The following is a 15,722-nucleotide window of genomic DNA, read 5'->3' on the forward strand; positions in this document are numbered from 1 at the left end:
ATATAATCCTCGCTTATTGTGAAATCAAATAATATGAACTTTAACTAAAGTTATATAAAATAAAATAAAATACTAACATTTCTAATACAAAATAAGCACCACTAAATTAGTTATAGAATACATTTATTATAGATTAATTTAGAGATATAAATGTTAATATTATTTATTATAAATTCGATCAAACTTAAACTATTATGCATGTCCCTCGCGCGTCCCTTGTGCCAGTAGTGCCGGCGCAGCACGCCCTCGCGGCCGAACCCGGCCTTCTCCGCCACGCGCTGCTGCCCCTTCGTCTCCAGGTCCGCGAACACGTCCCGCAGCGCGCGCCGCACAGCCGCGGTTCCCAGTACGCGCGGGCCAGCACGTAGCCAGGCTCCCCGCGGCAGCGCTCTGGCACCGGGGACACGGACACCGCGCCCACCACCGCGCCGGAGACGCACATGGCGCGGAACCACGGGTGCGGGAGCACGGTGTGATGCGCGGAACCATGAGTTCGAATCTTGATCAGTCAACGAGAGGGTCGGTAGAGATGAAGCTGTAGACGACCATGTCCCGGAGCCTTCCCTTGACCACGCAGTAGCTCCGCAGCACGGTCTCCCGCTGGAACCCGGCCTTCTCCAGCACCCGCCGCGCCGCCGCGTTGTCGATGTCCACGAGCGCCTCGACGCGCTCAACTCCCCGGAGCTCGCCGAACGCCGCGGCGACCGCGCGCTTCACCGCCGCCGTGGCCACGCCCTTCCCCCAGTGCGCGCGCGCCAGCACGACGCACAGCTCGGCGCGGCACGCGTCGTCGGTGGGCGTCACGGACACCGCGCCCACGGCGCGGGGTGGTCCGTGTCCCTCGCCGCCGACGGCGCCGAGGCAGACGGCGCGGAACCACGGGTGTGGCAGCACGGCATCGCGCAGGAACGCGAGGAGAGCCTCCCGGGACGTGTAGGCGTCCCACGTCATGAACGCCGTGACCTCGTGGTCCGACGCCCACTCCATCATCGCGTCGACGTCGGCGAGCTCGAACCGTCGGAGCGTCACCGCGGCCACGGACCCCTGTTGTGCAGCCGCTTCTTGCTCCATCTCTGAGCCTCCGGTCCGGCGCGTTGCTTTTGCTTGGTGGTGACTGGTGATGCTCAGTCACTACTCACTAGTGGAGGCTTCTGCGTCCTGTCTCTGCTTTCATTCTTTCAGCCACACTATCGCATGAGTGTGTAGGCTCCACACCAGCACTTAGTTTATCTGAATTAGGAACAGAGTGACGTGTTCGATTGATCAGAGTTTGTTCTCTGGACAATCCCTTCCACCTATCGCATTTGGGATGGCATCACGCTCATCGACACGTACGTGGCGTCGAAAGGCTTTCCTCGTGTCGCTACTCGCCAAGCGGCGAAGCAGGTGTTCTCGGAGCAGCAGATGCAGAGCACCACGTGTGATACCAAACAGCTAACTCTTCGAATCTTTGGTCCCAAACATAGCCAAAACACATGATAGCACGGTCCACTTTTACATGATTGCATCGATACATATTTTTTCCGTATGTAGTAACAAGGATTGCGAAAGAGATTTGCAGCTGAGCTGATCGAGATGATGCATGCAAGGACGATTCGCCCGCCAAAGGGCGAAGGGGATCACTCGGGGAGGGTGTCGTCGGAGAGGAAGCTGTACATGACCATGTCCCTGGCGCGTCCCTTGTGCCAGTAGTGCCGCCGCAGCACGCCCTCGCGGCGGAACCCGGCCTTCTCCAGCACGCGCTGCGACGCCGGGTTGGCGACGTCGACGAGCGCCTCCACGCGCTCCAGTCCCTGCACCTCGGCGAACACCGTGGCCACCGCGCGCTTCACGGCGGCCGTGGCGACGCCCCGGCCCCAGTGCGCGCGCGCCAGCACGTAGCCCAGCTCGGCGCGGCACGGGTCCCCCGTCGGCGACACGGACACCGCGCCGACGGGGCGGCCGGAGCCGGACTCGAGGCAGATGGCGCGGAACCACGGGTGCGGGAGCACGGTGTCGCGAATGAAGGCCAGCAGCGGCTCCGTCGACTCGTAGGCGTCCCACCGGCACGGGGCGGCCACCTGCGGGTCCGACGCCCACGCCATCATGGCGTCCACGTCGGACAGCTCGAACTTCCGGAGCGTCACCTCGGCCACGGTTACCTTCGCCGTGCCGGTGACTTCTTGGGTTGTTGGCGTCGCCGTGGCGTCCATTGCTGAGCTATTTTCTTGAGGTCTGCTGATTTCTCGATGCGGCAGTGCAACTACTCGCCTCTGTTCATATACTTTCAGTTCCAGTGGATGAAACTTCGTCTGTCTTTGACCAGAGAGAAGGAGAATCTTGACCGGCAAGCTTGGTGTAGATTAGATTAGCTTATGCAAATTGGTGTCGCACGTGTGGTATGAGCCTATCGCCTTCTTGTGGGAAGGAACGAGGAAGCTGGGAGAAGGAAGGTGTGAGGTGAGGCTCGTGGCTGCATACAGATACAGGCAAGTCAAACGGTCAACTTGACTGTGACTTCTTTACTTCTCGGAAATACGTAAATCCGATTGACCTGTTCGATTAGCCGCCAAACACATCATAACCATGACATCATTCCTGAGACACTACAAATCACGTCCTCCATCGAGCTTTAACGTGTGAACAAAAAGCTAGAGTGATCGCTAACTGAAAATGCCCAAGTGCACATCAACACAGACAGTGTTCTGTCCCTCTGGGCAAGGCAAACATCCCCAACTGTACAAGTTGACCGTCCATGATAAACACAAGAAGCTGTCGCATCTTAGAAACGATGGAGCAGCGCCAGTGCAACGACGGCGAAGACGAAGAACGTTCCTGGTTTGCTATCGTTTCCGTCAGAGTATGGAAGGGTGGACGCCGGTGTAGCCTTCGATCCAGACCCTGCAGTGTCACAAATTCAGAGCTCAAGTCTTCAGTGTCAAGACAGCATGAACTATGTACGCCTAGTGCTGTACCTGCAGGCGTGACGTTGGCGTCCGACGGCGTCGCCGCCGCCGGATCCCCGGGCGACGCCGTCCCCGCCGCCGGAGACGGCACTGGAACTCCCACGGCTGCAAAAGCGCGCAACATTTTTAGTTCTCCATTCTCAATTCTCCGCCGTGCCCGTGCCAAACTACCAAGATCGGGTTATCTCAAAGTCTCGATTGTCAGGCCCGCTTACCGTTGCACTGGCTGGCAGGCGGGGCCTGGACCTTGCACGCCGCGGGCAGCCGGAGCGCGCGGTCGGCGTCGACGGCGACGCCGAGCGACGCGGCCGTGCCGCCGACCACCATGCAGAGGCAGCCCGGGCTGGAGCGCAGCATGCCCGACACGGCCGAGCAGCACGGCCCGTCTGGCGCTGTCTCGTTGCCGGACATGTAGTCCATGCACGGGTTCAGGCTGACGAGCTCCGGCATGCAGCCCGGGCCGGACTGCGCCGCGCACTGCCACGCCAGGACCCCGGCCGCCATGAAGGCCAGGGGCAGGGCAAGGCAGCGCGTGGCCACGTGATGATAAGCTGCCACCATTGTCTCTGGCTTCGATTTCGACTGACGACTGGTGGGAGCGTGTCTTCACATCGAAAGTGGTTTTGTGGCTATTATGATTTGTACTAGTGACGATCCTGTTCTTGGCAGGTCGAAACTTGTTGAATTGGGTGCCCTGTTGTCGTGCCAGGGCAGTTGAGCAGGTTAGACCTTTTTGGTTGTTGTGTTTGGTCAACTTCTCCCCAAATCTTAGCGCACGTCTACAAGCAGAAACTACACAGTCGAAATAAGCAATTGTATTGTTGTTTCACATTGCTCTCCATCCATTCCTACCTGACATTATTGTCCTAATTCTAGAGATTACAGAGAGAAAAAAATCTCTTCAACTAAGGTAATAAAGGTCCAATTAGAAATAAAATAATCTTTCTGTTGTGTTTTTCTCAAGTTAATTATATCTCATGATTCTATAATTCCAGTAGATACAATCAATATGATTTGAACCGTTGATTTTATGAACAATATCCTCTTTTATCTAAGAAAAAGAAAGATACTAAAGATGATTTATAGCTTCTTTAAGCCAACATTAAGATCAACATCTTTTTTACCTGATTAACATTTGACATTTGTACCATAAAAAGGTTTTGTCAACACTTTCCCCATATCTGAATCCTGGCTCGCCCCTATTGATCCACAAGTACCTGGACAATAAAGACATGGAATGACATGCGTTAACATTAGCCCCATTTGGATCGGTATTGTACGTTCCATATTGAAGGAAAATTACGCTGTGTCACTGAATAAGATCTAAAGGTTTACATGCCACATGGTCAGATGGACACAATAGAGTATCATGTGTTTTATAGTTTTATGTGTTATTAAATGTTAATGTCGATAAGTACATATTTTTGAAGGAGGAAAACTTAAGCATCTTTTTGGTCTGTATTTCCGCTTTTTTGCTCTAAAGTTTCATGAAACAGTGCATTTTATTTGTATATCTGATATCTGATGGTTGGCGTCAAACAATCTTTCAAAAAAAAAGATGATGTCGTAAAAAAAAACTATTGTAACACAAAATTTGCACGTTGACTGATGAGCAGAAGCGGGCAAAAAAATAAAATAAAATTGGTAACGCAAATCTAGCACGTCTACTGACGACGACAGGTCACTTGCTAAGGTCTTGTTTAGATGCAAAAAGTTACGACAGGTCACTTGCTAAGGTCTTGTTTAGATGCAAAAAGTTTTTGGATTTTGACACTGTAGCATTTTCGTTTTTATTTGACAAACATTGTCTAATTATGAAGTAACTAGACTTAAAAGATTCGTTCGTGATTTACAAGTAAACTGCACAATTAGTTATTCTTTTTATCTATATTTAATACTCAAGATTCGATGTGACTGAAAATCTTGTAAAGTTTTAGATTTTTGGATGTATCTAAACAAGGCCTAAAGCGGGTCACAACTCTGATCACAAAGCAAGAGTGCTCTGAGTGGCAGGGACCTACAAGGGAAAATCCCGCATGCTCTATACTGTTAATAGAGACCATAGCATAAGTCCAAATTTTAATAATTTAGATTTGGCAGGGGCCGCGCGAACGCGTACCCCCTCTACCACAAATTATGACGTCCACTCTCCCGCTTGGGGAGATGGTAAGCCAGCGCGCCTGCCAAAGTGCAATGCAGGCCACTGACCTAGGCCACGGGCTTTCATGATCACCCGTCGACCTCGTCCAGGTAAGTATGGAGCAACGGGGCACGGGGCGCTCGTCTTATAGCTGCAGCTCGCGGCGCGTCTGCCTTCCGCTGGCGAGGTGGTGCTAAACTCTCAGACCAAACCGAACCAACGCGCTATCCCGCTGAGTTCTCGACTTCTCGTGGGCTCCTAAGACATAAATACGTACATGGGCCTCAGGTATTGGGCCGACAGGGAATGTTTAGACTGTGGGCTGCAATTGATCTGTTCAACGTGCGCTTGGTTTGACATGAAAGTAGTTTTCGAGGCTAACAAGCTTTGTTTTCTTCTCTTTTCTCTAAAAGATAAAAGGAAAAAAATCACTCGCTACAATTAGATTTGTACATGATTGTTTTGATTTGCATCACCGCTTATGCGTGTTTCTCTTATTGCATCTTGATTGGTTTGATTTGCATTATTATTTGCGTCGAAATTTTATTAGCTGCACGTAAGCCGGTTAGGAAGCACCGCCACCCGATCGAGCTTTCTGGGCTTTTGTGTGTCCTGTGTTTGTTCAACTTCTCGCCAAAACCTTTTCATGTTTTAATAAATGTTTTTATTTATAAACTTACTTGGTTTGTAGAAACTCCGCAGGTAGCACAGCGTAGTTGCGTACTGCTCTTTGTTTGTTGGTCAGGTCACGAACCATTCCTACCTCACCTAATAGAACAGATTAATTTTGATCACGAGCAACTGGCATGGGTCAGCATTTTAGCTCAGTTTCGCGCAACCAACTTGACCCAATCTTCAGCTAACACTTCAAACACTGTCCGATATATATACACCGCGAGAGCACAGTGCTTGCAGTTTGATTTGCTTTGCTGCCTCAAAAAAAGTTTCCCTCCAAAAACCTCGCGTCACTTTTTCTCACGCTCCTGACTCCAGAGGGCGTCCGTGGTGCGTGCCGGATGATGAGCCGGCGTGACAGGATGCAGCCGCCGCCGGCGGTGACCGCGGTGCTGCTGCTGCTTCTGCTTCTGGCCGCCGCGCCGGCGACGGGGCAGATTGCGACGTCGTGCACGGCGTCGCTGATAACGACGTTCACGCCGTGCCTCAACTTCGTGACGGGGAGCACCAACGGCGGCGGCTCGCCGACGCAGCAGTGCTGCGGCTCGCTGGCTGAGATGGTGCGCACGGGCGCCGACTGCGCCTGCCTCATCCTCACCGGCAACGTGCCCTTCAGCCTCCCCATCAACCGCACGCTCGCCATCTCCCTCCCCAAGCTCTGCAGCTCCACCTCCGTCCCGCTCCAGTGCCGAGGTTGGTCGGTCGCCGGCTCGCCGCCGCAAACTTTATTTATATACCCCGTCTCCGTTAATGACGAAGATTAACCGCTGAAAACTGTCGTTCCGTCTTGGTAATTTTTTGCAGACACGGCGACGCAAATCCCAGCTCCAGGACCTGTCGCGTTCGCTCCCGCGCTGCCTCCACTGCGTAAGGACCTGGCCTTCTCTGCTCATGTCACGTCAGGTTTCTTATCTGAAACTGAATCTACTGACAAACGTAATCGACACATTTGCAGCACCGATTCCACCGGAATCGTCAGACTCTCCGGTGGATCCTACGGCGACGTCTCCGGCGGTGGACTCGCCGCCCTTCTCCCAGAGGCCAGTGGTGCTGCCCAGCTCGTCAGTTAGGAGTTCTCACGCGTCCGTGGCGGCTGTCACCATTGTACTGTCGATAGTGGCGACCATTTTCGTCTGATTGGGATGTGGTGTTGTGTAGGATGCATGCTGCCGCATGCGTTGTGTTGTGTGGTTTGAGAAGGAACTGTTACAAGGGTATTAGTATTTCCGGGATTTGAGTTGGCTTGTGATCATAATTTTGTACAGTATATCATAAATAGCACAATGAGAAATCAAAACGAAATACTTAGTCAATGTTATGCCTTAGAACGGACATATCGATCCAGCCAGAGCAGGCATGATCTTCTTCCACTCTTCCGCCTGATTTCTCCTTTTTATTTAGGACCCATTCAATACAACTCAAGAATAGCTCTACGCCTTTATCGGTGGAGCTAAAACTGTTTTGATGACCCATTAACAAAACAACTCTTTATAATAGATTTTTTAAATATTCATAATACTTATCTTTTTTTGTTCTCTCCTCTTATATTTCTTCTTCCATATCTACTTATGGACACCCCTTTGTGCAGTCAGGCGAGCGCCCCTTACTTGCAACCATGCTCCGATGACTCGGCGCTCATGCTCATCTGTGTGGCCCGATGACACTACTCCACACACTCATACGTCGATGGCGACATCGCCCTCCCCACGCTGGCCTAGGGGCAAATGTGCCCATGGTCACGTTGGGCTCACTAGTACCACAAGAAGCTCAATGAAGCTACTATTTTCAGCTTCACTAGCGGTCCTCGGCCTGTGAGAGCGATTTTTTAGAAGATTCATGTGTGAAGTTGTTTATCCCACACTTGTTAAGTTGTTAGGTAGTTTAAGCTGAAAAATGGCTTCAGAAAATTGTCCCGTAATCTCTACCATACGGGTTCTTGCTCTATGCTCTCTTGCTCGCCCTTGCCTTCTCGCACATATTCGTCTCCCACAAGGGCAATTATGAAATTTTGATTTTCGCTGTCCCTAAGGTATTTTTGGATGCAAAATATTTTGTAAGAAAACTACCATGATTTTGTAAAATACTTCGTTTTGAAATCTATAAGCTATTTGGATGTAATGACCTTTCGAGTTTTGTAAACCATATTATTGCTAAACTATAGTTTTTAGTTCAGATTCTCCACTCTAAAACTCTTTTCTAACCTTTGATTTTTGCACCTCCCTTATTCTAAAACTAAAGTTTCTTAATACCATGTTTTTTCTTTGCAAAAAGTACAACATCCAAATAGGGTCTAAGCCATTGGCCTGCCCATCTTTCAGCCTATGATACTACCTCACCACCTCTTGAATACAGACTAATACACATAAACATGTTTTTGAGCTAAATATTGTAAAGTCACTAATAATGTTTTGTAACATTTAGAATTTTAACCAAATATTGTACATGTTCTTGTCACCGAAGGGAATGACATTCTCGTAGCTCATTTTACTGCCCGTGACATACACCAAAAGTTTTACGATAAGATGCTTGAACAACAACTGAGGCAGACGCTTCAAGCTTAATATTATCATATACTCTCTTCGTCTAGAAAAATTACAATTCTAGCATAGTGCCGAGTCGAAATTATTTTTAATTTAATTAAGTTTGTTAAAAATTATTAATATCTATGATAGCAAATACGTGTTATTAGGTTTGTCATGGGAGATTGCAGTGTAGTACTACGATACACATGCAGTTAGCTGAGAGGAAACAACAAGACAATGAAGTGGTAACGATTTGGTAAAGCCATCAGGGTAGTTGAACAACAACAAATGATGGTAGACGTCAGTGTTAGCAGCCCCCTAGAACAAACGAACACATAATCCAGTAGAACGTCACCTCTCGCTTACCAACTATAGTAGAGAGGACCCGAGTCTTGGAGGGAGGACTAATAGTGCACATTTGGACGTTCCCATATTTACAGACAGTTCTATACTTGCAATTACTTTAAGTGCAGCTTGAACACAACTCGGGATTTAAATGTTAAATAGTTTGATCTTTGTGATGTACACGTGCACCCCCGCCTTACAAATTTAATCAAATATAAATCTCATGATTTATTTCTATCTTCAGCGGAAGTAGTAAGATCCGATCTGAAAATTTAAAACGGTTCTTTTTACAAAATGCTGGTCACCCGTCGTGCTCACAGTGACCAAAATTGTTGCTTCTACCGTTGTTTGCACTTTGCAGCACCTAACACGTCAAGGGCCAGCGCCAGGTTCAAATTCAAAGCACCAATTTTTCAGCAGATTCCCCGAATTAGGTGCTGCCAATTCCGTAACCACTCCTGCACGAATCGACGCGAAAAAAGATGATTTCCTGACAGATTAGGAAGCGGCAGATCACCAAAGTTAACCAACTCATCCAACTTCCCAAACGAACCAGTCCTATAAAATCCTCATCAACACAAATCCAAAACAACACAACTCAAGCACCCAAATACAAACAACACAAACCGGCAATTCAGCATCCAATCCAAGACCTCAAAGCTCGCATTACCGAAGCTAGGATAGAAATGGCGGCAGGAGCAGCATCAAGAGCAGGCGCGTCGGCCGTGGCATGGCTCCTGGCGGCCGCCGTGGTGGCGGCGCTGGTGGCCTCGGCGTCGGCGCAGTCGTCCGGGTGCACGACCACGCTCATCAGCCTGTACCCGTGCCTCAACTACATCAGCGGCAACGTGTCGGCGCCGCCGTCCTCGTGCTGCTCGCAGCTCGCCAGCGTCGTGCAGACCAACCCGCAGTGCCTCTGCGCCGCGCTCAGCGGCGACTCCTCGTCCCTCGGCGGCGTCACCATCGACAAGACGCGCGCGCTGGCGCTCCCCCAGGCGTGCAACGTCAAGACCCCGCCGGCGAGCAAGTGCAACTGTAAGTGCTCCACCCCCACCGAATCCCGCCGCCGCAGAGCAGAGCTGCTGGCGGTGCCGAACGACATGATTCTTGCATACTCCTATTGTTGAAGCGGTGCTAATTGACCGCATTTGTTGCTTTGGCAGCTGCTGGCGGCGGCAGCGCTCCGGGCGCAGCGACGCCGACCACGCCGTCGTCCGGCGTACCAGCAACCGCAGGTAAGGCGACAAACAACCGTCACTCATCGGTTCAGCTGTCCACGGCTTCTTCTTTATTTCTTACACATGACAGGGACTGATGCAGGAACCGGCACTGGATCGAAGACGACGCCGACGGCGCCGTACCTTATGTCCGGCGGTGCGTCCATCCGGGGGACGGTGAGCCTGGTGCTAGCATTCGCGGCTGTCGCCGTCTATGCCATCTCGGCCGTGTGACAATCTTGGCTCATTTAGTTCTGTTGCCGATGGCGTTTGGGGATTCAGACATTCAGGATGTGTTGTGTCACTGTACCGTATTGGTTGAGCATTGTCAAGTATAGAGAATTGGGCGTCGCATTTGTATTATTGTTTGTATTTGGTTGTCAAAAGAAGAAAGAAAATTGTTCGTTTTGAGGATTTTACAGTGCTTGCAAAAAAAAGTCATCTATTTAAACAGATCTAATGGTCAAAAAAATAAGAAGAATCAATATATAAATAAAGGAACTTAAAATGTTGGCCTGAACAAAAAATATATGGGTCAGAAACTGGTTCTAATTAAATTTTAAGAGTGTAATGTAATAGTACTTTTAGATCTTCTCCCCTGATGCATACCCTCTCGCATCCCTATCCTCTCTCACGTTTCCCTCCCTCTCAACGCGTTGGTAAGATAATCTGACAAGCTCAAAGCCCAAACATGAACTTGACCAACATATCACCGTTTTTGGATGTCCTGATTATAACTTTTGGCAAAACCTTGATCGTCCATGTGTATCTTTCTTGACATGGATTGTAACTTATTATATACCCTTGATTTAACCTTAATTCAAGTGTTTTCTCCATCTTCGACTTCCAACTATGCTCAATCTTGTCTACGTGCCTTGACAAGAAATAGTGAAGTCATGCAGGACCTCAGACAGCTATGAACTTGGTGGAGTCACATGCCCAAACGTCATTCAAGTGGTTCACCCCCAACATTTTGGAGTTCAAAGGGAAAACTTTATATTAGTATCATAGGTCTTAACGAATAACGACCTTAAATGATAAAATTTAAAACTAGAAAGTTGTATATCTCAAAGCTAAAATTCTATATAAAATATTTTTATTTGAGACCATACAAGAAAGATTTTCTAACGCGATAAATCTTGGTATGTGATTAATTTACGGCTGAAACTTTATATTATTTTTTTGAGTATTTTAATGATCTTAAAAAAAACTCAAAAGTGATATTTATAATTTTTATATAAAAATTATCTTCATTTGAGACTATGCGAAAGAAATAATTTTTTAATATATAATTATCAGCACTTGTTTTTTAAAGTGCAAGTGAACTAACCAGGAGGAGCCGAAGCCGGAGCAAGGCCTTGTTTAGATTAAAAAGTTTTTAATTTTTTTTTATTTTAACACTATAATATTTTTATTTTTATTTGGTAAATATTATTAATAATTAGATTTAAAAGTTCATCTCGCAATAAGTAAATTGTACAATTAATTTTTGTTTTTATCTGTATTTAATGCTTCGTATGTATGGAGTAAGAGTAAGATTCGATGTAATAAGAAATGAAATCTTAAAAAAAATAGTTTTTAAGATAGACTAAACAAGACCTAAGCTACATTACTGCTAGTTAGGGGCAGCCAGAACTACCAAAACCCTTACCGAATAGGTCAGTGGACACTTTTGGTCCATAGTTGACACCTCTAAACTATTTTAAAGACCATTGTTAAATTGTACTCCCTCGAGATTCCTAAAGAATATTATTTTAAAATTATCTTAAATCAACATTTTAATTTTTAATTAGGTTAAAGTTATTTTTTAAAAATCATATCGATGTCCAAAACGATATTTTCTGAAAAAAACCAGAGATAATCCTATTCTTCGCGGGGTGTTTGCAGGGTTTCAGAACCTCGAGTGCCTCTGCATTTTCCAAGAGCAGATAGCATGTCTCAAACAACATTATTTCACCTGCATAGCAGCATAGGTAGGTAGATAGACGATTACATATTCCCGACTTCCCGTACAGACATGCCTGCGCCGCCGCGCGCACACAGGGCCCGAGCGTCACCCTCCGCTGGAGACGTACATACACGAGGCGACGCCGGCGAGCCAGCTACTTTATTCGACTCTAACCTCACCAGACCACCGGGGTGGCCACGACCGTCGACGCCGACGAGCGGCCGCTAACTACATCGCGTGCATACAGTTACGCCGACGAGACCCTGCGGCTCTGGGGCCCGCGCAGGAAGACGGCATCCTTCTGCGCTCCGATGACACGGTCCACCACCTCCTCCTCGTCCGCCCCGAACGCCAGCAGCTTCGCCGGCCCATCCATCTGCTTCAGCGCGCTGTTCCTGCCAGCCAGGAACACCTTCTCGTCGAAGTTGGCGTTCACTTCGAAGCAGAGGACGGCGAGGTTGCTGTTCTCGCCGGCGACCAGCGCGGTCGGGTGCCCCGCCGGGATCACGATGACGGAGCCCTCTCTGACGCGGGACTTCACCTGCCTGTAGCTTCTTGACTTGTGCCCGCGGCCACCTTCCTCCTCCTCTTCCTCTCTGCCGCCCCACTCCCTCCTGCCGTGCTCCCGCTCCCGGCGCTGCGACGACGACCGGCCGCCGGAGACGTGCGGGCACGCCATCTCGAAGTAGCCTTCGCCGCCGTCCACGACGATGGCTATCTTGTGGGCACGGGTGCTGTAGCTCAGCGCCATCATAGAGCCCTGCACGCACGCATGACGCATGCCAGTATATATCAGAAAGCAAATCAGTTGCTGTTTCGTTTAGTTTCGGCAGAAATTCTGAAAAAGATGCGAGCTAGCTTACACGGGAGATGTTTGCCAGGCCAACTTTCATGTCGAGCACACGGAGGTGCGGGCACTCGTCGCCGGTGATCTCGTAGTGCTTGCCGTGGCTGTTGGAGTGGGTCGGCCTCTTGCCCGTGAGGCTGGACGGCTTGATCTCCCACTTGGAAGAAGAACGAGAACCCGTGTCGCCACCCTCCTCGCGGCTGCTGCGGCCTCCGCCGCGTGAGCACGACCTGCTCAGCTCCCGGATCTGCTCCTCGGACGCCGTCGTGATCTCGCCCTTGCTCTGCTTCTCGAACACTTTCTCCCACTCTTCCCGGCGAGTCTAGACACATGCATGTTTCAGATCTGGTTATTAGTTTGCTAGCTAGAGAAAAATCGATTTAGAGAAGAAGAAGCCCGGCATATTATATACGTTGAACGACGCCTGGATAACGTCGTCGCTGAAGACGCTGAGGAACGACTCCGGGCTCTCGCCTCCGATGGGGTAGAACTCCTGCCGATGAGATGATGAGCATGAGCATGACCACGAACGAAGAAACTTCCATGAGCTCCAGCGATCTATTTGCATGCCAGATTAAAACACGTACGAGAAGCTATATATATATATATAAGCAAATGAAACCTCGAAGTGTCCAGATGTGGAGACGGGGCTGAGGAGCATGACGACGCGGAACCACTCGGAGTGGTGCGTGTTGGCCGAGTACACGACGGCGCCGGCGGGGATGACCAAGACGTCGCCCTCCCTGACGCAGAACGACTCCTTCCTCTCGCCGCGGAGCAGCACGACGACGCCCTCGCCTTCCTTGACGAACATCACCTCGTCGGCGTCGTAGTGGCTGGGCTGCAGGAACGCGCGCGGCGCGGCCTCCAGCTCGGCGACGCGGTAGTTGCCCACGGCGTCCTCCAGCAGCTCGTGGGTGAACTGCTCCAGCACCCGGAACCGCCCCTGCCGCGACCGCGTCCAGTGCCGGAAGCTCTCCTCGCCGAAGTGGTACGGCCGGCCGGAGCCGGAGCCGGAGCCGGAGCCCGTGTCCGTTTGCCATTCGAGCGCCAGCGAGGAGCACACGGAGAGCAGGAGCAGGAGCACCAGGACCTTCGTCTTCATGGCGCCCGTGTGTGGCATTGTGGTGTGCGAGTGCGGGCGTGCGTTCGATGCGAGGGTTCGAGGCGGGCTGCGGCGTATATGAAGAGGCGGCGTGGCGAGGGCCGCAGCCATGCGCGCCGCCAGGTGGAGGCCGGGGGCGCGTACGTGGCGAGGGGAAGGTGATGTGGAGCGCGCGCGCTGCTGTGCTGCCGCATCCGTGCAGCCGTGTGCTTGCGTGTGTTGATGCATGCTAGCTGTGATTGCGCTGCTGGGCAGCTGGGCTGCCTGCGGCGAAGCGACAGCGGTGAATGGGGTGGGAACAACACGGAGCAGATGGAGCTGCCTGCTGCTGGGGAATTGGGACTGTCGCCACGTAGCTCCTTATTCTGGCATCCATTCCATCCTGTTACCTTGCCTGATGGATGTACGGGCTCGTTTGATAGACCTCTTTCAAATAAGGATTTACGAGCTTTTTTGATAAAGCTCTAGCTCCGGTTAAAACAAGTTTAACATGAAATAATTTTTTTTAACTCTAGTTTCTCTGGTCAAAAAAAGTTTGGTAAAAAACTTTTCTTGGTGATCGGAAACAGTAAAATATGGATAATATCCTTCTTTTTTTTCTTTTCCTCCTTGATTTTGCTCACGTATTTTACCGTTTTCTTTTTCTCTCTACACCTCAGTGCACTCACAATGCAGACTCTATCATAGAGTCTAAAGTTATTTATTGCCTCGAACAATGTGGAGACTTAGAGTCTTATTTTTTTACCTCTTTCTTCAATAAATATGTTGTCACATCAGCAAAATACCATAAATAATATGTAATTAATTGTCTTGAACTCTGTGATAAAGTCTTGCAACCACAAGCCTCCACGGGCTCATCTCCTCCTATTCAGACGCAGTGCAGCCCTCCGCCTCACCTCCCTAGCTCGACTGCGCTCACACCTGCATGGCTGCATCCGTGTCAGGGATGGCGCAAGCTCGGCCCCGCTTTCGCCTATGCCCTGTGGGACCACGCGCGCCTCCGTGTCCAACCTAACCCGCGGCGGCTCCACGTCGGGCGATGATGGTGCCGCCAAGAGCGCGCCACCTTTGCCAATGTTGTCAGGGCAATGTCGCACTAGGCCCACGGAAGTGAGAATGAAGTGGAAGCCACACAACTTTTATCTCCACATCCCACCGTATTCTTGCAGTACGATTTATGGGCAGAGCCTCCAACACATTTTTCGAAATGATATAACTTTAAAACTTTCTACGAAGATTCGGGTGTTACTGAAAATTAAAGACTAAGTTACTAGAAAATCTATATATATCATAAATAAAATATACAAAAACATTTGTTTTTTCCTTAAAAATCCTACACTAGTTTGGAATCTAAGAGTGTACCGCGTATATATTTGTTTGCAGCAGAAAGATAGATACAATAATTTTTTTTGTAATTACAATAAATAGACATATATAACTTTTAAATTATCACAAAAGGAATGTATTACACATATCTAGTTATACAGAAATAAACATCACCCTTTTTGTTTGATGACTACTTCCTCTGTCTTAAATTATAAAAGTTTAACTTTTTTTATTCTAAGTTTGATCACTCATCTTATTAAAAAAAGTTTATACAAACATAGTCGAATTAAGTTATTTTTGAAAAACTTTTATTAATAAACAAGGTTACGATAAAAGAAGTTATGCAAATTTTTAAATAAATCCAATGATCAAATTTGGTGTAAAAAAATCAAACATCATGAGATGAATTGAGTAAAAGTTAGTGGTCTCAAGGTAACGCCATGCGAGGAGGCGTCAGGCCTCCACGTCATTAATGTGCTCTATTTCAGATGGGTCTTGGACGTGAGCCAGCAATGATTGACGAAGAAAAATATTGCGCTGGGCTTATGGGCCGCATTGTTTAGCCCACGTTGCTGCGGCCTCTGCCGGCCTGTGCCGCTGCCCACTGCTGCCCGGCCTGTGCGTCTTTGCTGCTTCTCGGCTATGCACGGTA

The 15,722-nt window shown here is 49.2% G+C and overlaps 6 protein-coding genes across 7 annotated transcripts; 2 read left to right on the forward strand and 4 right to left on the reverse strand.

The window, feature by feature from the left end:
- LOC8081267 (uncharacterized N-acetyltransferase p20) lies at positions 88–1,292 on the reverse strand. The gene has a single exon (XM_002466262.2). The coding sequence runs from the start codon at positions 1,069–1,071 to the stop codon at positions 505–507; it is 567 nt and encodes a 188-aa protein (XP_002466307.1). The 5' UTR covers positions 1,072–1,292; the 3' UTR covers positions 88–504.
- On the reverse strand, positions 1,448–2,336 carry LOC8081268 (uncharacterized N-acetyltransferase p20). Its single transcript, XM_002466263.2, has one exon. It carries the CDS (start codon positions 2,190–2,192, stop codon positions 1,620–1,622), a length of 573 nt encoding a protein of 190 aa, XP_002466308.2. The 5' UTR covers positions 2,193–2,336; the 3' UTR covers positions 1,448–1,619.
- On the reverse strand, positions 2,506–3,720 carry LOC8081269 (non-specific lipid transfer protein GPI-anchored 2). The gene is made up of 3 exons (XM_002466264.2): positions 3,161–3,720; positions 2,955–3,050; positions 2,506–2,880 (listed from the first exon to the last, which is right to left on the reverse strand). The coding sequence occupies exons 1-3, from the start codon at positions 3,504–3,506 to the stop codon at positions 2,762–2,764; spliced, it is 561 nt and encodes a 186-aa protein (XP_002466309.1). The 5' UTR covers positions 3,507–3,720; the 3' UTR covers positions 2,506–2,761.
- LOC8081270 (non-specific lipid-transfer protein-like protein At2g13820) lies at positions 5,989–7,094 on the forward strand. Its single transcript, XM_002463706.2, has 3 exons — positions 5,989–6,453; positions 6,565–6,627; positions 6,716–7,094. Exons 1-3 carry the CDS (start codon positions 6,102–6,104, stop codon positions 6,895–6,897), a joined length of 597 nt encoding a protein of 198 aa, XP_002463751.1. The 5' UTR covers positions 5,989–6,101; the 3' UTR covers positions 6,898–7,094.
- LOC8061181 (non-specific lipid-transfer protein-like protein At2g13820) lies at positions 9,136–10,263 on the forward strand. Of its 2 annotated transcripts, none has more exons than XM_021451287.1 (3): positions 9,136–9,662; positions 9,791–9,862; positions 9,936–10,263. In XM_021451287.1, exons 1-3 carry the CDS (start codon positions 9,314–9,316, stop codon positions 10,076–10,078), a joined length of 564 nt encoding a protein of 187 aa, XP_021306962.1. In that variant the 5' UTR covers positions 9,136–9,313; the 3' UTR covers positions 10,079–10,263. The 2 variants fall into 2 exon arrangements, with proteins under 2 accessions (XP_021306962.1, XP_002463752.2); XM_002463707.2 differs by having other exon boundaries at positions 9,152–9,662; positions 9,948–10,263.
- On the reverse strand, positions 11,779–13,798 carry LOC8061182 (cupincin). Its single transcript, XM_002466265.2, has 4 exons — positions 13,262–13,798; positions 13,052–13,132; positions 12,656–12,961; positions 11,779–12,552 (listed from the first exon to the last, which is right to left on the reverse strand). The coding sequence occupies exons 1-4, from the start codon at positions 13,760–13,762 to the stop codon at positions 12,040–12,042; spliced, it is 1,401 nt and encodes a 466-aa protein (XP_002466310.1). The 5' UTR covers positions 13,763–13,798; the 3' UTR covers positions 11,779–12,039.

Source organism: Sorghum bicolor, chromosome 1, assembly GCF_000003195.3.
Source record: "Sorghum bicolor cultivar BTx623 chromosome 1, Sorghum_bicolor_NCBIv3, whole genome shotgun sequence".
Lineage (NCBI taxonomy): Eukaryota > Viridiplantae > Streptophyta > Magnoliopsida > Poales > Poaceae > Sorghum > Sorghum bicolor.